Source organism: Lynx rufus, unplaced genomic scaffold, assembly GCF_022079265.1.
Source record: "Lynx rufus isolate CCGP_SWC_20201006 ecotype Redwood Valley unplaced genomic scaffold, mLynRuf1.p SCAF_8, whole genome shotgun sequence".
Classification (NCBI taxonomy): Eukaryota; Metazoa; Chordata; class Mammalia; order Carnivora; family Felidae; genus Lynx; species Lynx rufus.
Genome location: NW_025814896.1, coordinates 10334380 through 10357960, shown reverse-complemented (window position 1 = coordinate 10357960; position 23581 = coordinate 10334380). Strand labels below are relative to the sequence as shown.

The window sequence follows — 23581 nt, the reverse complement described above, 5'->3', positions numbered from 1 at the left end:
GGTCATGATCTCACAGTTCACAAGTTCAAGCCCTGTGTTGGGCTCTGTGCTGCCAGCCCCGAGCCTGGAGACTGCTTCAGATTCTGTGTCTCCCTCTCTCTCTCTGCACCTCCCCGCGCTCACACACACTTTCTCTCAAAAAGAAGCAAACATTAAGAAAATTTTTTTAGGGGCACCTGGGTGGCTCAGTCAGTTGAGCGGCCGACTTCGGCTCAGGTCACTATCTCACGGTTTGTGAGTTCGAGCCCCGTGTCGGGCTCTGTGCTGACAGCTCAGAGCCTGGAGCCTGCTTCGGATTCTGTGTCTCCCTCTCTCTCTGCCCCTCCCCCACTCGTGCTGTCTCCCTCGGTCTCAAAAATAAATAAACATCAAAAAAAATTATTTTAATTAAAAAAAAAAAAAGCTTTGAATACACAGAACCCATAAAGGAACATGCAAAGAGGTAGGCAGGTCTCAAAGAGCAAGTTTTATGGCACCCGTACTGCTCCTTAAACAGAGAAATGCCCTAGACCATGGATGGTAGTGTGCTCGCATTGCAATCTACTGGAGGACTAGCTTTAAAGATTAGGGCTGAGAACATGGGTACAGACACAACACTCTTATGCACAACTGCAAACACATGGAAACGTTCATCTTTGCCCTAGCAATCCCTCAAGGAAGAATCTACCCTGCAGTTAACTGGGTGGAAGGAAAACTATGCCACAATGATGACCCAAGCTATTTAATAGTTTGGAGGAAAACAAGAGTTTGTCCAGCAATAGCTGATTGAACATTTTGGTATTACCGCGGGTATTTAACGAGGATTAGCCAGAAACGGCTGTTCCCTTGAAATAACGTCTGAAACATGTTGGGAGAAGAGGAAACGACTTTCACGCAAGTAAAAATAATCCTCATACATTTCAATCTAGACCTAAAACTTCACTGTGGGTTAGTTATCAAGTGAGAGAAGGGGTCAGCATAGACACTTGGGACTAATGGATCTTGGCTTAGGTAATTCCACTTCAGTTATCTGAAGGACCTCGTTAATCTTGCTTTCGGAGTCAAGAGTGACCATCCCACCCCAAATCTAGAGGAGTTGAGGCCAAAGGACAGACACACCTTGGAGAGGGCATCCACCTGCAAAGGAAGTTGCCATGCAGGGCTCCTATCAGGTGAAAGGCTGTGAGAACATAATCCCCAGCCTTCTCTGATGTCAGGAGGATCCATTCACAGACGTAGTCCTATCTTCATCCAGGAAGATTCTCCTAAAATCTGATGCTGGTTCTTGCCACTGGGTTTGCAAAGAGAAACACAACAAAAGGGAGGTAACAGGGTACTTTGCCAGTTGGACACTACCCTGGTCTTGCCTTTGTGTCTCTCCCCAGGGGGTACTTTTCCACCACCCTCTCAAAGAATCTTCTCTTGGAATTAAGTGCCACCTCCTACGTGGTTCTCTCTGCCCAATGACTGGTACCAGGTAGGGATTGAAATATGGGGTAATCTACAGCCCGATAAGCCGTCTGTGGTCACAAGGGAACATAAGCAAAAGTTCTCTAGACTCAGTTTACTCTAACACAACTTGTATGCCTGAAGAAAGCAAGAAAACAACCAGCAAGTCGTTCTTTGTGTGTGCTTGAGAAATGGGTCCAGTAGGGACATAGGCGGATGTATTTCGATTCTAAGACCTGGGGGGGGGGGGGGGGGTCACGAGGGCAAGTGATTGTTCACATGAGAACTCTCAGGTTTAGAGCAGAAACTAACCAGAGACATACGCACCCGGTGGGGGGGGAAGACAAAAAAAAAAACATCCGAAATTTATTCTCCAACAACACAGACAGCATCAGCAGGTGAAACTACAGGGGTTTCTCCATAGATCATACATTCACAAGGCATTGTTTGCTTGACAGTAAGAAAGCCTCTGGTGTTCTCTGTAACAATATCCACTTCACAGTGTAGACAGGTACTAGTTATTGTGTCCCACTTACAATTCCAGGAAGAAAGGCACAATGTGGCAAAAAAAAAAAAAAAAAAAAAAAAAAAATTTTTTTTTTTGGATCCTAAAGTCAGGTGCAATAACACAAACTTTTGATAACAGTCTTGATCTACTTTTCCACATAGAAGGAGACTTCTCCACTCAGAAATTAAGGTCTTTCTTTCTCCTTCCTTGTTAAACCATTAGAGCAATGTGCCCTCATTTGCTTCATATTACATATACAAACAGGGGGAGGGGGCGTTTACAACAAAGAACCATAAAGATATCTTAAATGTCCAGTCACTCCCACCATACATCAACTCAGGTTGAAGACAGGGCGTCAGAACACTTCAGCGGTCATAAAATAGGAAAATAGAGACTATGGCTACAAAAATAAAAATAAATGAGGTAGATAAATTAAAGCTTTCACACCCATGACTTGCCTGTTCGTAGCCTTCATGCAATACTCAAAAACAATCTTCACAATCACTTGGCATTTAAGTTGCACCAAGGACATTTTTGTACAAATTAGTATGTGTACCTATAAGAAACATGCCCTTCCATGAGTTTCTTAAAGAATGGAAACCCCGTTCCACAGAGTAGGCACTGGCGAACCAAAATAAGTCACCTGAGGGTCCCTGCGAAGGCCACCTCTCCTGCTGGTTCAGGAAGGAGGCATTTGCAAAGCATAGGGAGTACATTGGCACTCTTGGGGTTCCAACTGAACTGTATTTAAATAAGCAGCAACACGCATTGACTCCCTAAGGACAAAAATCAGTCCATTCGAGGGCATTCTATTTAAGGTTCCAAGGTTGAAGGAATTTTGGAATTCGTTTGACAACCTTAGTTAAAAAGAAAAAAAAAAAGTACATTCAGGGGAAAAAAACCAAAAAACAAAGGATGGGTGCAGGGTTGGGGGTCATACAAAACAGGTCCCTAAACAGATGCCAGATCTTGTCCGTGTACCCGCATACAGACAGTCACTGGGGAAGTATACAGCACCCCCCACAATTAGGCTAACAGTTGCCTTTTCCACTGTGGTTCAGTAAGTTCCAACTTGAAACAAGGGGATCGTCTTTGGAAATAGTTACTCTAGGTTGTACAAAGGTTTTATGTATACAGTTTGTCGCAAGTAACAAAGCTACTTTGCAAGACCCGCTTCCAAAATTTAAAAAAAAAAAAAAAAATTCTAGTCTGTTTTTGTTTTAGTATGTATTTTTTCTTTTTTAGTTTTTTTTTGTTTTTCAATTTTTCTTTTTTCAATTTTTTTTCAATTTTTTTTTTTTTTTTGCAAAGCAGCATAACATCTGATTGTAGGATTTGCCTGAGGTTGTGATCTCACACTGTAAACATCATTTGCACATCAGTAAGAAAACAAACAGGAGGGGATGGGTTCTTTTAAAAAGGAGGGGGGGGGGAAGTATAGTCAGGGAGGTCATTCTGCCTCTGCATTTCTCCCTCAACCAGGGATCCCTCCCGGAGCTTAGCTGACTGCAATCTTGTTTTCTTCCAGGAAGTGAGGGAACTGGTGTTTGGGGACACCGTCAGCAGCACCCGGTTTTTCCACTTCGGCACCGAGGGCAGACTGGGAGCCGTCCAACTTGGAGATAGTGGTGTTGTTCACAATGGAGCTAGCCCCCAGGGAAACTGGGAGCGTGGGGATGCCGCCACTCTGGATCACGGAGATTTCGTTGGTCTTCATGGCCAGACCTCCGTTGAGCATGGTGGTGTACTGGTTCCACACGACGGGGTCCACGCTCACCGAAGGGGCCAGGATTTCCTTGGGAAACATCTCGGGAACTCTCTTCCCATCAGTTCCTAACAGAGCCATGGTGTTCTCGATGGCCAGCTTCCTCCCTCGGCGTGCAGAACTGTTGTTGGCTCCGTGCGTCATGTAGTGAACCTGTGGGAACAGGAACAGAGGGGTTCCCACCAAAACGGGGACTCGTCTTGGGGTGGGGGAGGGGAGGAAGCAGAGGATCGGGCAACAAGGGGCCCACATTCCCGCCTAGAGGCAAGTAAAGCCCAGCGAGGCAGGGCTACAGGCTCCAATTCTGTCCCCGTCCCACTGTTCCAGTGGGTTCCTACAGGAACCCTTACTATGTGTCAGGCTCAAATACTAGGATACTATGTATCCTCTCAAGTGCTAGATTTAAAACTTGTGAATTACAAACCTACACAGTTGTGCAGAAGGTAACACACTTACACACGTGGAGTACAAATAAAATGGGGGGAAATCTAGGAGACCAGTAGGTTCTGTCCATGCCAATATCCTGGTTCTTATCGGTTACATCATAGTTTTCGCGAAATTCTACCACTGGGGGAACTGGGCAGAGCGTGTAAGGATCTGTGAATTCTCACTGCACGGGAGCCCACCGTTACCTGAATAAAAAATGTGAGTTAAAAAATAACTCTGGAACAGAACAGATGCTGCCCTGATGATGGCACGGACAGACCAGATACACAGGACGTCAATGATCGTCATCGCTACTCCAGAGTAGTGAAAAGTCTGGCTTTTGAGTTTCTAACTCCCTTTGAGCTCCTTCAAAAAGAGTCGGAAGAGGGGTGCCTGGGCCGCTCAGTCAGTTAAGCGTCAACTCTTGATTTCGGCTCAGGTCATGATCTCACAGTTTGTGGGTTCAAGCCCTACATCAGGCTCTGCACTGACAGCTTGGAGCCTGCCTGGGATTCTCTCTCTCTCTCTCTCTCTCTCTCTCTCTCTCTCTCTCTCAAAATAGATAAACTTAAAAAAAAAAAAAAAAAAGAGTGGGGAGAATGTGATGGGCACTAGGTTTCTCAGGTACCCCATTTCAGCTTTCCTGACATCCTGAGAAGTTAGTAGTTATCTGGCCAAGTGCGCTCAGAAGTGACCTGCTCTTAATCGCTACGAGCTGTTAAGATGTTCCAGGCATAATTTGAAACATTTAGGAATATAATTCATTTCATCTTTAGGAGCACTCTGAAGTTGTCACTACCATTAGTGAGTCATGGGAAACTGCCTGGGAAACTGAGGCACAAGGAGCCATCTGCCCAAAGCCACTTGTGCAGAGAGAAACAACAACAAAACGAAAACAAAAACAAACACAGCAGCTCCAGACCTTCCCTGGGCTGATCTCGGGGCCTGTGAAGTCATTTAAGCTTTCTGTTTCTAGAAGTTGGTATCAGAGATGAAATTACTTCATGCTCCTTACCTAGTCGTTTTCACCAACTAAAAAATTAAAAGAATATAGCTTGGGGGCACCTGGCACCATCGACTTTGGCTCAGGTCATGATCTCACGGTCCGTGAGTTCGAGCCCCGCGTCGGGCTCTGTGTGGACAGTGCAGAACCACCCTTCCGACCCTCTTGCCTCCCCCTCTCTCCGCCCCTCCCCTGTTCGCACTCTCTCAAAAATAAACAAACTTAAAAAATAAACCAAAGAGGACAGCTTGCTTTTATAATAAGTACGTTTCATTTTTTAAATGCTATACGGTCTCCTTGGTCAACTTTTAAGTTTCAACCTTTATTTGAACCACAAGGAATTCAATTAGTCTACTCATCGGAGACAGGCAGAGATCCGGAGGCCCGGTTCCCACAAACCACAGGCAGGGCAAAAGGGAAAACCCCAGGTCCCCAGTTCTCATCCCTTGTGCTTACACAGGCCACGTTCCGGCCTCATGTGGGGAAGGTCTCCTTCCCAGCTCCCCAGGTAAAATCTTAGGTCGACTGTCCCTATTGATATCAGGCTCTTCTCCAGAAGGACCCAGCTGCTCAGTTTTGAAAGCACAGCGGATAACCTGAGGCCTTTTTTCTTTTTAACTGCACTGGATCCCATAGATGTTTAACTCCTGCTATTCATTTCAACCTAGCAGGCTAGGAAAACAAAACATAGAGGGTGCTCATCAAGTCTGGATGTACACACAAACCCATAAATGATTTCTCCACACATTATACTATGTGACATTTATCACTGGTTTCCAGGCTAGATTTTACCTATCTACTCGATTAGTGTTGAAAGAGGTCATGGTCTGCCCCAATATTGGAGGGAAAACAACCCTAAAGTGTAACTAACCACTTTATACTAAGAGACAAGAGCATCTCTAATAGACCACGTGTCCTATTCCTAGACAGCATCCTTTGTAAAATGCATCACCATTCCTTGTGCCCCTAAGATTAGGGGAAAAAAAAAAAAAAAGTTACCAATTTCAGGCACTGACCGTAAGAAGCATCCCAATTTCAGATAGGTTGTGATGTGAGAAAATATACTGTCTAATGAATTATTTCAAGAGCCAGCTGGGAGATAGGACTATACAGTATCCCATCTGGTCTTTTTTTTTTTTTAAATGGTTATTTATTTTTGAGAGAGAGACACAGAGCATGAGCGGGGGAGGGGCAGAGAGAGAGGGAGACACAGAATCCGAAGCAGGTTCCGGGCCCCGAGCTGTCGGCACAGAGCCTGACGCGGGGCTTGAACCCACGAACCGAGAGATCACGATTAAGTTGGACGCTCAACCGACTGAGCCACCCGGGCGCCCCAAGAATAGGTATTCTCTAATCCAATGGCCTTCAAACTTTTCAAAGGGGCGAAATCTGCTTTTACAATTGAAAAGATACAGAGAACTTGAGAAAAGAACAAAGCCCCCCCCCCCCACCCCCGAGTTGAACATTCTTATGATTTTGTCACAAGTTGCTAATCTCTTTGTCTTTTTTTCTTTTTAATATTTTTTAAGGTTTATTCATTTTTGACGGAGCATGAGCAGGGGAGGGGCAGAGAGAGCGGGAGACACAGCATCCAAAGCAGGCTCCAGGCTCCGAGCTGTCGGCACAGAGCCCGACGCGGGGCTCAAACTCACGAACCATGAGATCACGACCTGAGCTGGTCGGACGCTTAACCGACTGAGCCACCGGGGCACCCCCATCCCATCTGGTCTTAATGGAAGAATTCATCACGAATGGGGGACACCAACAAAGCTGTGCTGGCCAACGCCTAGCCCCATCCCTGCGGAGAGCCCGAAGAAACTCACCTTCAGGTTGCCTTTGGTGGTAAAAGCACGCCCACATATGTTACACACGAAAGGCTTCTCCCCAGTGTGAGTCCTCTCGTGAATCTGAAGGGCGCTCGCCGAGGAGAAGTTCTTCCCGCACCGTGCACAGCCGTGCTGTTTGGCCTGCCGGCGTGGCTGGGCCACCAGCAAAGGAGTCATGCCTGGGGACACGGTCGCAGGTCCAACAAACGCGCCAGGGACTTCGACTTTCACATAGGCTGGCTGGGCGCGGATAAATGTCGATGGCAGGCTGCTACGACCTAGTATCCAGAGAAAAGAAACCCCAGACCTTTATCATCCCGTACTCATTCCTTCCCAAACCAAAAAAGAGCTGTGATGACAACTGCCCATCGACAGCCAGGAAACAGCTTTCTGGAATCGTGTGCCTCGGAGGCGGCTTTTCCTCCTTAGCGTGTTGACCTGCTCGGGGAGCGACAACTCAAACGCTTCCGAAAAGTCACCACTGGGGCAGAGAGGTATGGACAGGAAACACCTGAAATTCAAGCTCCTGCATCAGACGTTTTTAACTTTAAAAGGGGCGCCTGGCTGGCTCAGTCGGTGGAGCACGCGACTCTTGGCCTCGGGGTCGGCAGTTCGAGCCCCACGATGGGTGTAGAGAAACTACTACTTTAAAAAAAAAAAAATTTTTTTTTTAACGTTTATTTATTTTTGAGACGGAGAGAGACAGAGCATGAACAGGGGAGGGGCAGAGAGAGAGGGAGACACAGAATCGGTAACAGGCTCCAGGCTCTGAGCTGTCAGCACAGAGCCTGACGCGGGGCTCGAACTCACGGACCGTGAGATCATGACCTGAGCCGAAGTCGGACGCTTAACCGACCGAGCCACCCAGGCGCCCCGAGAGACTACTACTTAAAGACAAGTATTAACGACACCAACAGGTACCCCACGATTTACGTGTGCGTTTATAATGGGTTAGATTCTTTCTCTCCCTGTCAACATTTATTAACCTGCGGACCTTACATTAGGGAGCGGGACCTCAGAAGCAAGACCTAGGACTCATCTCGGTGGCCAAGAAGGCGTGCGCCCACTTTTGCACACATTCTCCTCCCGGAGCACTTCCCGAAGATTACCCAAGTGTCTCCCCAGGGCTCACACACACACAGAAGCAAAGACCAACAAGCCTGCTGTCCATCCCCCGTGCGCATTAACCACCGCAAAGAACACGATGTGAGTACTAGGACGGGGGGGAGTTATTATCTCCCTCTACCCAGAGAGGCTAACTGCCCTAACGAGGGAGAGCTGCTTTGCAAAGATCACACCGTCCGTTTGTGACGTTCGACCCGGGTTCCTGTGGGATGACCTCGTGCCCAAAATGGACCTAAGCGAAATCCAAAGCTCTATCACCTTCCATCTCAGCGCGGCCGTTCTCGGCGCTGTCTGCTTTGCCACCGGCATCGGGCGATCTGGACTTGATGCTTTCTGCCTGGCTATTGGCGGGGGACAGCGCCTGGAAGGACGTGGTCTCCAGGACGTCCGGACTTCGGCTCTGGTACTCCTGGTCTCCCATCACCGAGGAGGACGAGTCGTTGGTCAAGCCGTCACTCTCCACCGAACCGTTTTCTCTGCTGCTTTGCCGCTGCAGGACGAGAGGAGCGGGACCCGCCTTCCCGGGGGGGGCGTCTAGGGAAGCCGTCACGGCGAACCCCAGGGTGGGGGACGCGGCCTGCCCGCTGGGGAGGGGCAGCGGGACCTTCAAGGAGCTACCACCGGGGGCCTCCGGGGGGCCGAGCTCGTCGACGTCGATGCTTTCGATGAGATCGTCGTGACAGACGGCCCCCGCACCGCCGTCTTCGCTGACCATCACTGGCTCGGGGCCCGCGAAGTCACAGGGATTCTCGGGCAGCGGCGTGTTGGGAATCTGGCCGCCCATGTGCATCCGGATGTGCTGCTGCAGCAGGACCGCGTTGGTGAACTTCCTCTGGCAGATGGGGCACGAATGCTGCGTCTTGGCGGACGTGTTGGTCCGGTGCACCCCGAGGTGCGTCTTCAGGTTGCCCTTGGTGGAGAAGGCCCGACCGCAGATCTTACACTGGAACGGCCGCTCCCCGGTGTGGGTGCGGTAATGCATCTTGAGGGAACTCTGGCAGCTCAGGACCCGGTGGCAGATGAGACACTCGTTGGGCTCGGCGGTGGCCTTGTCGATGTTCTCCACCAGCCGCTGCAGCTTCAGGGTCTCCGAGCCCGGCTCGGGCGTCCCGCTCCCTTGGAAGCCACCGACCCTGGGGGAACTGTGGTGTGGCCCCAGCCCGGAGAGCAGCAGGGAGCCATCCCCGCCCTCTGGAGAAGGCCCGGGCTGCAGGTCGCCGGGCGGGGGGCCGCCCGCGAGGTCCTTGGGGTTAGTCCCCGCAGAGAGACTCTGAGGTAGCCCTGCACTGGGGGTCCCTGACACGAGGACGGGCTTGCTGTCTAGTGAGAGGCTCGATTCGTCTACGGGGACCGGTGCAGAGAGCGCATGGGGGATGCCATTGCCCGCCACCATTTTGTCGTGGAACTCGGCAAACAGCTGGGGGTTCGCCTTCACCTGGGGATGCCGATGAAAGTGCACCTTGAGGTTGCCCTTGGTGGTGAAGCGGTGGCCGCAGACAGAGCACACGAAGGGTCTCTCGCCGGTGTGGGAGCGCAGGTGGATCTGCAAGGAGCTATCGGTCCCAAAAACCTTGCTACAGTACTTACACTTGTGCTTGCAGAGGACGGCCTCGTCTTTGGGCTTGACCTCCACCGGGGACACGTTCGGGGGCTTCCCCTTCCCCTTCTTGGACGGGTCTAACGCCGCGGTGGAGAAAGGGCTCGGGAAGAGCACAGAGCCGGGGGCCTGAGGTAGCAGGGCGCCGGGAAGGCGCGACACGACGTTGGGCAGGACCCTCGTCCCGTCCGGCTTCAGGGCGAAGGGCGCCAGCCCCTGGGACACGGAGCCGCTCGCGGCGGGGACGTGCGCGTGAGGTAGCTTGGCCTGTTTCAAGGCGTCCAGAGCCAGGCCCTGGCCCGCGGCTTTCTGGCTCAGCAAGGCCACGGCCGCAGACACCTGCTGGGACACGTGGCTGCCCAAGGTCTTGAGGGTGTCGGCCCCCGCCACGCCGGAGTGGAGGGCGTGGGAGGCCCACGTGTTCACCTGAACGCGGATCTGCTCCGTGAGCTGGATCTGCTGTAGCTGCTGCTGTTGGAGGCACAGGATCTGCTCGAGGACCCACGGGATGCTGCTGGCGCCGGGCACGGGGGCCGGCGGCGCCTCGACGCTCCGCTGATTCACGGCCACCCTGGTGCCCCGCAGGGCCTGGAGGGTGACGTTGGTGCTGGCCACCTTGCCTTTGGGCAGACAGCTCACGTCCTGGGACGCGGGCGGCGGGGCCGTCTCAGTCTTCAAGAACACGACGGACTCGGCCCCCAGCTGCTCCTTCGTGTCCCCCGGGCCGCCGCCATCCTCCCTGGGACCGTCCTTACTGCTTGGACTGTGCGGCTGGTGGCCCAGCACCGCCCCGGAGAAGTCTTCCGAAGGCACCGGCCCCTCGCCGTCGTGCATGATGAGGACGGGGGGATTTTTAGTGCAAGTTTTCTTGTGTTCCAAGAACTCGGAGAGGCTGAAGAACTCCGCGCAGCATTTCTCGCAGACGTGAGTCTCCTCCCGACGAGGCCTCTTCCCTGACACCCCAGCCCTGCTGACGTCATTGCCACTCCCTGGGTGGTTCATTGGAGCACCTGGGACAAGAGAGAAAAAGCTAAGAATTCTGCCCGAGAAAGGAGGCGGGGCGACTTCTAGGCAAAAACCACAGCTCACAACGCAGAGGCCTCCGCAACCTGGGTCCCGTCCCCACAAGCAGGAGACTGTAAAAGGGAACTTATGCAGGGGGTTGAATTGTGATACCCCCGCCCCCCCAAAAAAAATACGTCCCAGTCATTATACCCAATACCTGTGCACATGACCTGATTCGGAATAGGGTCTTTGCAGATGCAATTGGGGTGAGTCCCTAACCCAATGCCCGGGTGTCCTTAAAGAGATAGGGGAAAGAGACGAAACAGAATAAAAGCCACGTGAAAGACTTATGTGGCCCTAAGCCAGGATTGTGGGAAACCATCAGAAGGTAGAAAGGAGGCCTGGAATGGCTTCTTCCTCAGAGTCTCCAGAAGGGACCGACCCCACTGATAGCTCAATGTTAGATGTCTAGCCTCCAGGAAGGTTAGACTAAATTTCTGTGTTTTGTTTTTGGATTTTTTTTTTTTTTAATTTTCTTTTAATGTTTACTTATTTTTGAGAGAGACAGAGCTCGAGATGGGCAGGGCAGAGAGAGAGGGAGACACAGAATCCGAAGCAGGCTCCAGGCTCCGAGCTGTCAGCACAGAGCCCGACACAGGGCTCGAACTCACCAGCTGAAGTCGGACGCTTAACTGCCCAAGCCGCCCAGGGGCCTAAATTTCTTTTGCTTTAAGCCATCCAATTTGTAGCAATTTGTTATGGCAACCGTAGGAAACTCACAATTTATTATTAAGGTAATACCCTTAGAGCTCTGCACTCTACTCGGGGTCTGCCTGTAAAGGCAAGTGAATTTCATGCCGTCAACACAAATGACATTGGAGACCTGCTCAAATCACAGGTGCTCATCCCCATCCTGGGGCCACCGAAAGCGAAACTGCAGTAAATCACTCATTCAGTGTGACCAGTGCACCTCCCCACTTCCAAGATGCCAACAACGACCGCAGTGCCTAATTCACCGAAAATACGGAGACAGCACGCTGTCTAAACAGTACATTTAGACGAGGAAGGCCAAGCAGATATTCCCAGAAATGCTTTCATGTTCAAGGAAGGCATGACGATAGATAAAGACTTCAACGACCTCACAGATGAGAGAAGCCCCAGAATGAGAAGAGGGGAGGGGAACGAAGGGTTTCACGCCTCTCCCTGAACTTGCAACTTCTACTACTGTTATATACCTGGAATTACATGCATAGGATCAATTCTGGACAGTTACATTCCTAAAAAGGATTGGCCTGTGGATTTCCGTGTGTGTGTGTGTGTGTGTGTGTGTGCGCGCATATTTCTTTTGTAATTAGGCACTATTCCCTTCAGGGTTAATGATAGCCTGCACATTCAAATGCCCGTCTTGGGGGTGCCTGGGTGGCTTAGTCAGTTAAGCATCCCACTCCCGCTCAGGTTGTAATCTCACGGTTCATGAGTTCGAGCCCCATGTTGAGCTCTGTGCTGACAGCTCGGAGCCTGGAGCCTGCTTCGGATTCTGTCTCCCTCGCTCTCTGCCCTTCCCCTGCTCATGCTGTCTGTATCTTTCAAAAATAAATAAAAATATTAAAAAATAAATAAAGCGCCCATGTTGGGACTGCTTTATCTGGATGCCTGGGTCCTGAGAGTAAACTACTTGCTCTCATTTCCTGGCTATCCTAGTCTATGTATCCCCCCCCCCCCCCCCGCCAACTAATTAGTCACAGAGGCAGTATACCTCGGAGCCAGCCAACTCTAGGCATACAGATCTAAATCGCACAAATAATTGCACAAATATACAAAGATCCATATAAGTAGGGATTTTTTTTAAAGCAACGTTTACAGCAGCAAAAGTAAATTTTGATCCACTCATAGACCAAAAACTGCATTAACTTCTGTACGCTCTGACATGGAGACAGAAGTTAGGTGAAAGAAACAGGCTGCAGAACAGTATGTAAAACGTGACCATTTTTGTTGAAAACCTGTTTCAAATGTACCGATGTGTGGAGGAAAGGCCAAGAAAGACACACGTTACTTTTAAATTTTTTAATGTTTATTTATTTTTGACAGTGAGAGAGACAGAGCATGAGCAGGGGAGGGTCAGAGAGAGGGAGACACAGAATCTGAAACAGGTTCCAGGCTCTGAGCTGTCAGCACAGAGCCCGACGTGGGGCTCGAACTCACGGACTGTGAGATCATGACCTGAGCCGAAGTCGGACACTCAACCAACTGAGCCACCCAGGAGCCCCGATACACATTACTTTTAAATAAATTGTTGCTTCTTTTTTTTTAATTAAAAAAAAATTTTTTTAATGTTTATTTATTGTTGACAGAGAGAGAGTGCATGAGCGGGGGGGGGGGGGGGGGCAGAGAGAGAGGGAATCAGAATTTGAAGCAGGTTCCAGAGCCCGACTCAGTTTGAGCCCGGCTCAAACTCACAATCATGACCTGAGCTAATGCCAAACAGCTTAACCTACTGAGCCACCCAGGTGCCCCGTTCAATTCCTGTTGCTTAAAGCAAACTAATTTATTTTGCTTCTCAACTCCTTGGGTGATTACACTCCCTAAAACCATGGGGTTTTGACAGGAGGCCCAGAGTATGAAACAGGAGTTCATCTTGAAAAAGTTTATTTCTCTTTTAAAATTTATGTAAGGTAGACTAATCTTTATGAATTTTAGACCCAGTAATAGGAAGTTTTGCAAGGTGTGTATGGGTTGGGGGGGGGGGGCGGGCAGGGAGAAAGAGCCAACCACCATAAACAGGTCTGGCCAGGGAAGGGAAATCAGGTTAGGGCTGATCCAGCAGCATTCGCCTGTAAACAGGTGTGATATGGTAGCCTTCCCCCTCAGAAGTTGCCTGAAACATGCATAATCATGACACCCTCATAAGGTAGATGTGTCTGGGTTAAGTGAAGTGATTACTTTAACAAATGAGTCAAGTACCCACTAATGTGCCTGGGGCACCACCCTGGATGGGATGTGGGGAAAGTGCAGACTTGGCAGGTGTTCAGGGAACATTAGTTTCTCCATATTTATCTCTAATGGCTCAAATGGTTAGCAGGGCAACTAGGTCTGTGGGAGAACAAGACGTAGAAAAATGGTCATCTAAAGCCTAAGTCACTAACAGTTCCCACTCCCTACTGTGTGCAAGGCGGGGGAGAGCTCGCGAATGAGGCTTATGTCCTGCACTACAGTTCGGACTAGGGACCTCTAGGTGCCCCATATGTATATCACACAAGCCTATTAAATACTGGCCCCATTTACAGATGAAAATAGTCATAAATAGCTTTTGAGCACTTACTGTGTGCCAGGCAGAATTCTTTTTTTATTTTTTAAAACTTTTAAAAAAATGTTTTAGGGGCGCCTGGGTGGCGCAGTCGGTTAAGCGTCCGACTTCAGCCAGGTCACGATCTCGCGGTCCGTGAGTTCGAGCCCCGCGTCGGGCTCTGGGCTGATGGCTCGGAGCCTAGAGCCTGTTTCCGATTCTGTGTCTCCCTCTCTCTCTGCCCCACCCCCGTTCATGCTCTGTCTCTCTCTGTCCCAAAAATAAATAAAAACGTTGAAAAAAAAATGTTTTAATTTATTTGTGAGACAGAGCACGAGCAGGGGAGGGGCAGAGGGAGAGGGAGACCCAGAATCCGAAGCAGGCTCCAGGCTCCGAGCTGTCAGCGCAGAACCTGACTCGGGGCTCAAACTCATGAACCAGGAGATCATGACCTGGGCTGAAGTTGGACGCTCAACCCACTGAGCCACCCAGGAGCCTCATAATTCTGTTTTTAAAGTTTATTTTGTAAGACACACAGAGAGAAAGAGAGAGCGAGAGCGAGCGAGTGAGCAAGCAAGAGCATGGGAGGGGCAGAGAGACAGGGAGAGCAAATCCCAAGCAGGCTCCGGGCTGTCAACGCAAAGACGGACTTAGGGCTCCCTGAGCCACCCTGGTGCCCCATCTAGGTGTGATTCTAAACAATGTATACATTATTAACAACTCTATGAGGTAGGGGCTAGTCTATGTAACAGAGGGGGAAACTGAGGCACAGGAGACCTTGATTTGCCCAAAGTAATACATTTGATAAACTGCAGGGCCAATATTAAAACCCAGGCATGCAGCGCCCAGATCCTCCCTCGTTCCTACCCTTCCTACCATAATATGTTTCTTCTGTTGAGACTGCAACTCTATTTCCTCTCAAAGACCCCCTAGGGAGGACAAGAAAAGCCTGAGGGTCAGGTTGGCAAGAGGGAAAGGAGACTAGGACACCTGCTGCCATCTTTCTACCCCCCCACCTCCCCCCCCAAAGCCACTTTAAAAGTTAGGACACAATGTATAGGGCGGCCGGATCAGTCTATTAAGTGTCTTGACTTCCGCTCAGGTCAAGATCTTGCGTTTGAGCCCTGCGTCTGGCTCTGTGCTGACAGCTGGGAGCCAGAAGCCTGCTTAGGATTCTTTGTCTCCTTCTGTCTGTCTGTCTCTCTCTCCCCCTGCCCCTCCCCTGCTCACGCTCTGTCTCGCTCTCAAAAATACACATTAAAAAAAATTAAAATAAATCAAGAAATAAAAATAAGTTAGGACACAACATACTCCTGCTACGTCCAGATGGAGCCCAACAGGTACCTCCTTCCTTACAGCCCTAATACTGGTTCCCCATCAGTCACAGCCCAAGAATCAAGTTAAAAATATTTGGAAACACACACGCGCGCGCGCACACACACACACACACACACACACACACGCGCGCGCGCGCGCGCGTCAATTCCCAGAATATAGTATCTATCTCCACACTTTCCTAAGACTTGAAATGAGGTGTTTGTGAGGATGTTAAGTGGCACTCTTAAAAGCAATCCTGGCAATTATGTGTCAAGAACTTGAAAAAAGAACTTTTTAAAAAGTTTCTCTTGGCGGGAAATACGGGATGTTGGCAGGTGCGTACATATGGACAGCTCCTCCAGAACTCTGGGCTACATCGTGTTAGCATGAATCTTTGTGAGGAACTTACTCTGTATAACACAAGGATACATTTCCCATATTAACAAACAGCAAAAACAAAAACGGACGCACCCTGGTCAGGCAGTAAGGTTCTGGTTAAATAAACCAGGCTACAGAAAGAAAAAGGCAGGGGGCACTTGGTCCCTACAAAAATAAAAGCAGATCTATGTTATATGTGCTGCTTCAGGACAAATGGCCTGAGATTGATTTCAAGGGGAGGAAAAACAGATAAGAGGATGGGATGTGTATCTATGTGTGGTCTCATCTGGGTTTGTGGGTAGAGATATAAATTTGTACCTGGAAATTTTCTGAAAAGAAACTGAGGCTGCTTTCTAGGTCTTAGAGTATGGGCCTGAAGATTGAGGGTAGAAGAGAAAAATTTTCAATATATGCTTTTATACTATGGTTTCTTTTAGATTAGCATGTCCCTGGGGTGCCTGGGTGGCTCAGTTGGTTGAGCGTCTGACTTCAGCTCAGGTCATGATCTCGCAGTTCGTGGGTTCAAGCCCTGCGTCGGGCTCTGTGCTGACAGCTCAGAGCCTGGAGCCTGCTTTGGATTCTGGGTCTCCCTCTCTCTCTGCCCCTCCCCCGCTCATGCTCTGTCTGTCTGTCTGTCTGTCTCTCTCTCTGTCAAATATAAACATTAAAAAAAAATTTTAAGATAGGGGGCGCCTGGGTGGCTCAGTCAGTTAAGTGTCTGACTTTGGCTCAGGTCACGATCTCCCGGTTCGGGAGTTTGAGCCCCGCGTCGGGCTCTGTGCTGACAGCTCGGAGCCTGGAGCCTGCTTTGGATTCTGGGTCTCCCTCTCTCTCTGCCCCTCCCCACCTCACACTGTCTCTCTCTCAAAAATGAATAAACATTAAAAAAATTTTTTTTTTTAATTAGCACGTCCTACCCTTGGACTCAAACAATTCTAACTCCTGGAAATTCCCAATAAAGCCCACGCGAGAACGCCCATTCCACTTTGCAAAAGAAAACGACCACCACCTTCCACAAACAACAAAATACGTGCATCTTAACTCCATCTTTGCAGCCACATAAACAAGCATCTTTGTGCCCAGTTCGCAGATGTGGAAACTGAGGCACGAGCAGACATAATTAGGTGGCCCAGGGTAACAGACTAACCAGAAGACAACCAGGGATTGGATTCTTAAATACTATTTACAAGGGCACTAAACTTAGTGGTGTCATTTATTTCTCAAACCTTCATTCCATCCTTCTATGGAGGCTTCTAAAGCTTCTTTCCTAATCATGGCTCCCCCCGCCCATTAAATTTTAATGCCACAAATATATTGTATGTGTTTATGCACCATGGGCCTTCCCCAAAGGCCACAAACCACTGTAATCACATTTTCTGCCCCCCTCCCAAGAAATGTTCACCCCCCCCTCTTGGGGACAATATTCCCTCACTGAAAACAGGTTGTAAACCAGCATTCTTAAACTGGAGTCCATGAGGGGCGACTGGGTGGCTCAGGCGGTTAAGCGTCCAACTTCAGCTCAGGTCATGATCTGGCGGTTTGTGAGTTCGAGCCCCGCGTCAGGCTCTGTGCTGACAGCTCAGAGCCTGGAGCCTGCTTCGGATTCCGTATCTCCTTCTATCTCTGTCTCTCCCCCACTTGTGTTCTGTTTCTCTCAAGTCTCTCAAAAATAAATAAATGTAAAAAAAAAAAAAATTTTAAGTGGAGTCCATGAAATTAGGGAAAAAAAATGAGATCTTTATTTTCACTAATCCGAACTAAAATTTAACATCTCTTTCCATTATAAATGTAGAGAACATACCACAGTGGTATTTGCAGAACTTGTAACTTCATCAACAGAAAACAGGTATTTTCCTATGATATTAATGCTGTTGCAGGACTGAAAATTCTGGTAGTTACCTGACCAGCTGTGCTAATCTTACTTAATGTGTTCATAAAGAAGCACATGTTATGACATCACAAATGTTCTTGAGAACTCTATTTCCAGGTAGTTTCCTTGGTATTTCTAGGCCCTTTATTTTTTGCAGTGAAATACATTCTGTTGAGAAGGGGTCTACGGCACAAAAAAGGTTAAGCCCCCCCCCCCCCCCAAGGAGCTAACCGTTTCCAAGAGTGATTTACAGCCTGAATGCCAGCTTGCCTTCACTGTCTACACAGGCTGGCCTCCTCTGCAGCGTCCATGCATTACCAGCAACATCCCACTTGGGTCTTAAAACAGCAGCTCTGAATGCATGTGCGGTAAAAAGTGCTTCCACATCCAGACCACCACCGGCAAATAACCGAATCCGTATTCGCCAGAGCGTTAAGAGGGCTCGGTTATGAACAACTGCTGGGTATGCGCGCGTTAACCCTTCCCAAAAGGAAAAAAGCAAAGTTCAGAGAGATTACCCAGCAACCAGTTCTTCCATCCCCCCCCACCCCCACTCCGAATTTTAGGAATGTTATCTCTCAGCATCTAGTTATCCAATAAGTTGGAAGAATGCAGTAAACCCAGCAGGGGTCCTAGATTCAATCACTGCCAAATGGATAGAAAATACTCTTACTATTGTATAGGAGAAAAGCTCATCTACTAGAAGCCAATCACATTCTGCAGACTTGAAAATGCTTCAAAAATAAAACCTCCATAATCTTGAGCAAAGCATTAGGACTCAAGCTTATCTTTTTCCCCCATGCCTATATTAAAAGAACCACAATGAGTAGATTATCTGAAGTATACACTATCTTCCACCCTCCCCCACCCACAGGATAATTGCTTACCAAAAAACAAAAGGAAATGGAGACGTTCTTTGAACCAGTTGAAAGTGCCCGTTTACCAGTTTAGTTTTACATCTCAATTCAGCAATCGGAGAGAAACGCTTCAGTAACACGGCTTTAATTCAATTCATAGTTGGCAAATTAGAGCTATAATTAAGTTCTACTTGATTAAGAGCTAAAAACTTGTTCCAAACAGTCTTGGATCAAAATTCAGGGGCTCTGCTGAAAAGGGAAAAAAACAGTCAAAGAACCAAAGAAGGCTATAATCGCTGGTAAAGCGTCTGAGTTTGGCTATTTACATGAAGAGATATGTCCCCCTTTTCCCTCAACTGGAGCTCATCTTTTAGGCACTCTTGTAAACTCCATGCAGGCAGGGGCTTTTATTGTCCCCTTCCACAGAGCCCCTCCAGAACAAAGACTGACCTAGACGTAAAATTCATTTGGGAGGAAGGAAAAAAAAAAAAAAAAAAGGATGGTGGCAACTGGAGATGCGCAGCTTGTCTGGATTCAGAGTCTTTTAAAACGGTTCGGATGCTTTCTCTCAAGAATCACAAGTACAACAGGTTAAGGGCTGATGAAAAGGAGAACTTGCTGAACTCTTCCCATCATTTTTCCAGGGCAAGAAGGCCCAGAGCGTGAGATGCAAACGCTGCTTTATTTCGAACTCTCTTCCCAAGGATCCCTTAATGTAAAGTCCAAAAAGGCACATCTCAAACATTAAACACTCATCGTGGCTTCCTCATCAAAGGGACTGATAGAAAACCCCATCCCATCACCAATCCGAGTCAGACCATGATAAAACAGTCCCTTGGATTCCGAGCGTGGCTAAAACCCACCGTGAGCATGCCATTTCAACTGGGAGCTGCTGTTTACTCAAAACGAGTAAAAATGAGAATTACAGATAATGTACTTGAGGTCCCCAGCCTGGTAGGCGGCAGACTCTCAATTAGCTCGTACCCATCTTGACACGGTAAGTAAATACAATGGAAAACATGGTTATTGTGAACAAAACTAATTACTCATCACATTCCCAGCACACAGTTGGGTCTTTGTAGTTGAAATTATCTGAACAGGATTCTTTACCTCCACTGTAGAGAGGGAAGAAAAAAAATCCAAAAGCTCAGAGAAACCGAGCAGGTCTCAAGGTTACACAGCTGAAAGCTATACCCGACAGGAATGCACATCTCTAAAACCTTACCAAAAACCTAACTTCATTTAAAAAGAGGTGAAGTGTTAAGCCCATCTTCTGTCTCCCAAGATGGCTCCCCAACTCTTCACCCATGAGGAAGCTAGCAGAGGCTTAAATGACCAAGTGCCGACTGGTGCAATTTACTTTTAACGGAACAAAAGGGGCTGCGGGCAAGTTGGAGCCCCTTTATCGCAAACTCGGATCCAAGCACAGAAAGTCGGCCTGCAACACGCAAGCTACTATCAACGAGATTTCCCTCTCTCCCGCAATTAAAATAGGAACTCCCAAGTGCCCTCTCCTCCGAGTCATTACAGCCAGGGGTAGGCCCTTGTTTGAAAAGTTGGGGATCTTAATCGTTGGTGGTTGTAATCCAGTTTAGCACAAAGGGCATTCGAAATTCTTTTGAGAAAATGCTAATTTTCCCGTATGTAGCGCGGAGTCCCCTGCCCACCTGCAGATTTTTTAATCTAATTGATCGCCAAGCTCCATTTTCCTCCCTCTAGAACTGCGTTCTTTACAAGTGGATCTCCAATTGGTCTTGCAAAACAGGACCGGCCCAATCTGTTTTTAATTATACCTATCTATGTCTCTCTCTCTATATATATACACAGATCTGTCTATACAGATCTATACAGACACGTGTATCTGTATAGTTACACATCCATAATACAGATAGGTACATACACCCAGGCTGCTCAAATGCAAAATGCAGCCATTAAAAAGTACTGCTTGGGGACACTACCTCCTGTCCCATGCTGGCAACCGGAGCCTCTGCAAACACAATCTAGGATCTCGAGGAATTCTTTTCAAGAATTCCAAAGACTTGGCAAAGAAGGCCAGGTACAGCCAGGGATCGCGCTAGCCACCGGCTCAAGTCCCCGGGGGCGCCCGTCCTTTGGCCCAGCCCAGGGCTCTGCATCTCCACCCCCAACCCATCCCACCCATCAGGTGTGAGCCGGTACCTGCGAGGGGACCCGCCTCTCAGCAAAGCGTGCTGCTCCAAGCCGGGCCTCCAGGGGGCGCCCGCGCGCAACTCGGCGGTCCGCTCCAACCCAGCGATCAATAGCGAACCCACCCCCTCCCAAATCGTGGAGATAGCGCACAGCCAGGCCAGAGATCCTAAGCCCAGCTCGGGTTAACTGATTGCAAACTCCAACCAGGGTTCATTTAAGAAGCTACCCTGTAACAAGCTCCCCCCCAAAGGTGCCAAACAACTCGAAAAGCACCACTTTCATGCGCCCACCAAAAACGAAGGGGGTAGGAGAATGGGGAGGTCAGAGCAGAACCAGGGGAGGGGTCAGAGCCCGGAGCTCGCCCCTCCTCTTGGGAGGAAGCGGGCGGGCGGAGGGTTAACCCTTTTGTTCCAGGTGGGCCAGGCGACGAGCCTCTCCATGCTCCCCCCCCCCACAGCACCCCCCACCCGAGGCACAAAGAAGAGTCCATCCTCCTGGGACCTCGGGTGCGCGCAGCCCTGACCATCAGACGCCCCGAAAACGCACAGCCTCCCCTGGTGAAGCCGATCTCTTTAATTTGCCCTGGAAAAATGTTATTTGCGGGAAAAAAAAGGGGTTTACATTCACCTATTACAAACTTGGGAAACGTTATTACATTCCCTTCCCGGAAAAAAAAAAAAAAGAGAAGGTGGCCAATTCCTTCCCATCGGAATTGTGGCTCAGAGCGTCTGGGCGTGCAGCGCTCACCCCCATCAGAGGCTGAGAAATTAGAAAGCAGGCGGGGAGCAGAAGGGAAGCGACCCACAAGGCCCAAGAGGAGGTTTACGACGCCCCCTCCCCCACGCGTACGCTAGAAACTTATCAGGCGACAATTTGGCGGGCCAGGACGGAGGGGCGATAGTGGGAAATCGACTCGCTCCTACAACCGCCTCGGTTAAGTGGCTAGGAGGAGGGGAGTCTGCCCGGCCGCTCCCGGCGGGGCTGGGGTCCCGAACGCCTCCCGACCCCGGAGACGCTCGCCGCGGAAGCGTGGGGCGGGTCAGCCCCGGGAGCTCGCCCTGGCCGCGACCGCCCAGTCCTGGCCCGACCTCTCCCCTCTGGCCCCTGGGGCGCGCTTCTGGAAAGCCGGGCGCCCCAGAAAAGCCCTGCAAAACGCCAGGCGGGTGCACCCCAGAGGGGCGGCCGCGCGCCCGCGACCCCGGCCCCTGGGGGCCTGCACCCCTCCCGCTCGCCGCGGTTATTTTTAGGAAGTCGGAAATCAAAGATGGCTGGAGGTCAGGCCCCGAAAGGTTAGGGCGAAGATCCGAAAAGCCAAAACCCTCAGTAAATTCTGAAAAGGGGCAATACCGCGCCCTCCTCCCCCACCTCCTCGGGCCCTCCAGTCCCCTCCACGGAGCGGGTGGCTCGCACCCCAGCTCCGGGAGGTGGGGAGAGGTCGCGCCCCCTCCCCCCGCTGGGCCCGGGAGGGGCGCGTGCAACAGATCGCCCTCCCCCCGGGGGGGGTCTTCTAGGGCTGTGCCCCTTCTCCAGCCTCCTAGAAAAGCCCCCAAGGGGTGAGGGGAAAGGTGGGGACCCTCGGGGTCTTTCTTTTAAAAGCGGCGCCCGAGAGGGAGGGAACCTAAGTTACAAGTGGGGGGGGGGGTTACTACTAGCGAGGGGAGTGGAACCAATTAAGAGAGGGGCTAGGAATGAGAAGGGAACCTTTCAGGAATAAGAGGGACAAGAGGGGGTGGGGGGGGGTCAATCTTACAAGAGGAGCCGGACCTGGGGGGGTGAAACTTACACGAGAGGGACGCGGTAAAAGTGTAAAATGAACAAGGGCGGGGGTGGGGGGGGATGAGGGTGACTTCTCTAGGAGCGAGCCCCCAGATCTTGGTTCCAGAATGTGCGCTAGAAGCCGCTGGCTCCCCGAAGCTCGCGCCTTGGAGGGTCCCACGAACGTCCGGGAAACTGCACGCCCCCGGTGCGCGCCCCCAGCCCCACTCACCCGGCTCCCCCGTCGCCGGCGCCGCTGGGGCCGCATCTGCAAACTCCGCGGCCGGCCGCTGCGGCAGCTGCTCGCCCTGGTCCTCCTCGGAGTTGATGTGCTGGGGTTTCGCCTGCTTGCGCCTCGACATGGTGCGAGCATCGGGCCGCCTGGAGAGCCGCGGTAATTTGCCCACTCCGCCACAAATTCCTGGAGTTAGGAAATTTACCCCCCTTCGGCCAGAACGCGCATGTCCCAGTAATTATTATTATCAATAATGCATTGCGATTTATCATGAGCCCTGACAGCTGATTGGCCTGGGTCCAAGACCTCAGAGATCATTTAAATAAGCCCTCATTGATCAGGGAGGGGCGAGGCATTCTGGGCTTTGTAGTCCGGCCCTACAGGCGACAAAGGCGTGTTCATCTGGGGAGGGCAACTAATTAGCATCCGGGCTCAGATTGGCTAGGTCGTGCACGAAATCGGAGGGGGACCCGTCCTCGCCCCCGCTCTCTGAGTCCTTGGAGAGAAGAATGAAAATAATTGTGTGCTTATTAAAAACTAGGAGCTTCCGTAGAAGTTTTGGAACGGGCGTGTTTGGCAGTGGGCTCCAGAAATTACTTTTGTAAGGCTGATGTCCGCGCAAGCCCAGGTCGGAAGGGCTTTTCGGTGGAATAGTTTGGCTCGATTTTTACATCTACCAAAAGAAGTCACAAACAAAAAAACTGAGATAGGACCCCTGTCTCCTTAGATCTTATTTTTGATTGAAATGTTTAAATTGAATTTCGAGATGCCTGAAGGATGATGGAAAGGGTGTTTTATTCAACCTTACCAATCCATCTCACCCCTTAAAGTGGCCTTGGACTTTCCAGAATTTCAGACCATTTATTTCCTTTAAATACTAAATAATAGCACCCCCTCCCCCCCATTCATATTCACAAGGATTCGTTTGTTGTTGCAGTGCGACCTTGATTTTTGCTTTGGGGGTTTATTTTTACTCTAAAATGACTGGATACTAAATACAGACAAGGCAGATTCAAGGCGAGTATAGTCAGAGA

The 23581-nt window shown here is 49.9% G+C and overlaps 1 protein-coding gene across 2 annotated transcripts; it reads right to left on the bottom strand.

Annotated features, from left to right (window-relative positions):
* Nucleotides 1–3434: 3434 nt before the first annotated feature.
* On the bottom strand, nucleotides 3435–22674 carry SALL4 (spalt like transcription factor 4). 2 transcript variants are annotated; one of them, XM_047069902.1, is made up of 4 exons: nucleotides 22545–22674; nucleotides 8340–10688; nucleotides 6954–7234; nucleotides 3435–3854 (listed from the first exon to the last, which is right to left on the bottom strand). In XM_047069902.1, exons 1-4 carry the CDS (start codon nucleotides 22672–22674, stop codon nucleotides 3435–3437), a joined length of 3180 nt encoding a protein of 1059 aa, XP_046925858.1. The 2 variants fall into 2 exon arrangements, with proteins under 2 accessions (XP_046925858.1, XP_046925859.1); XM_047069903.1 differs by having other exon boundaries at nucleotides 9669–10688.
* Between the last annotated feature and the right edge of the window lie 907 nt (nucleotides 22675–23581).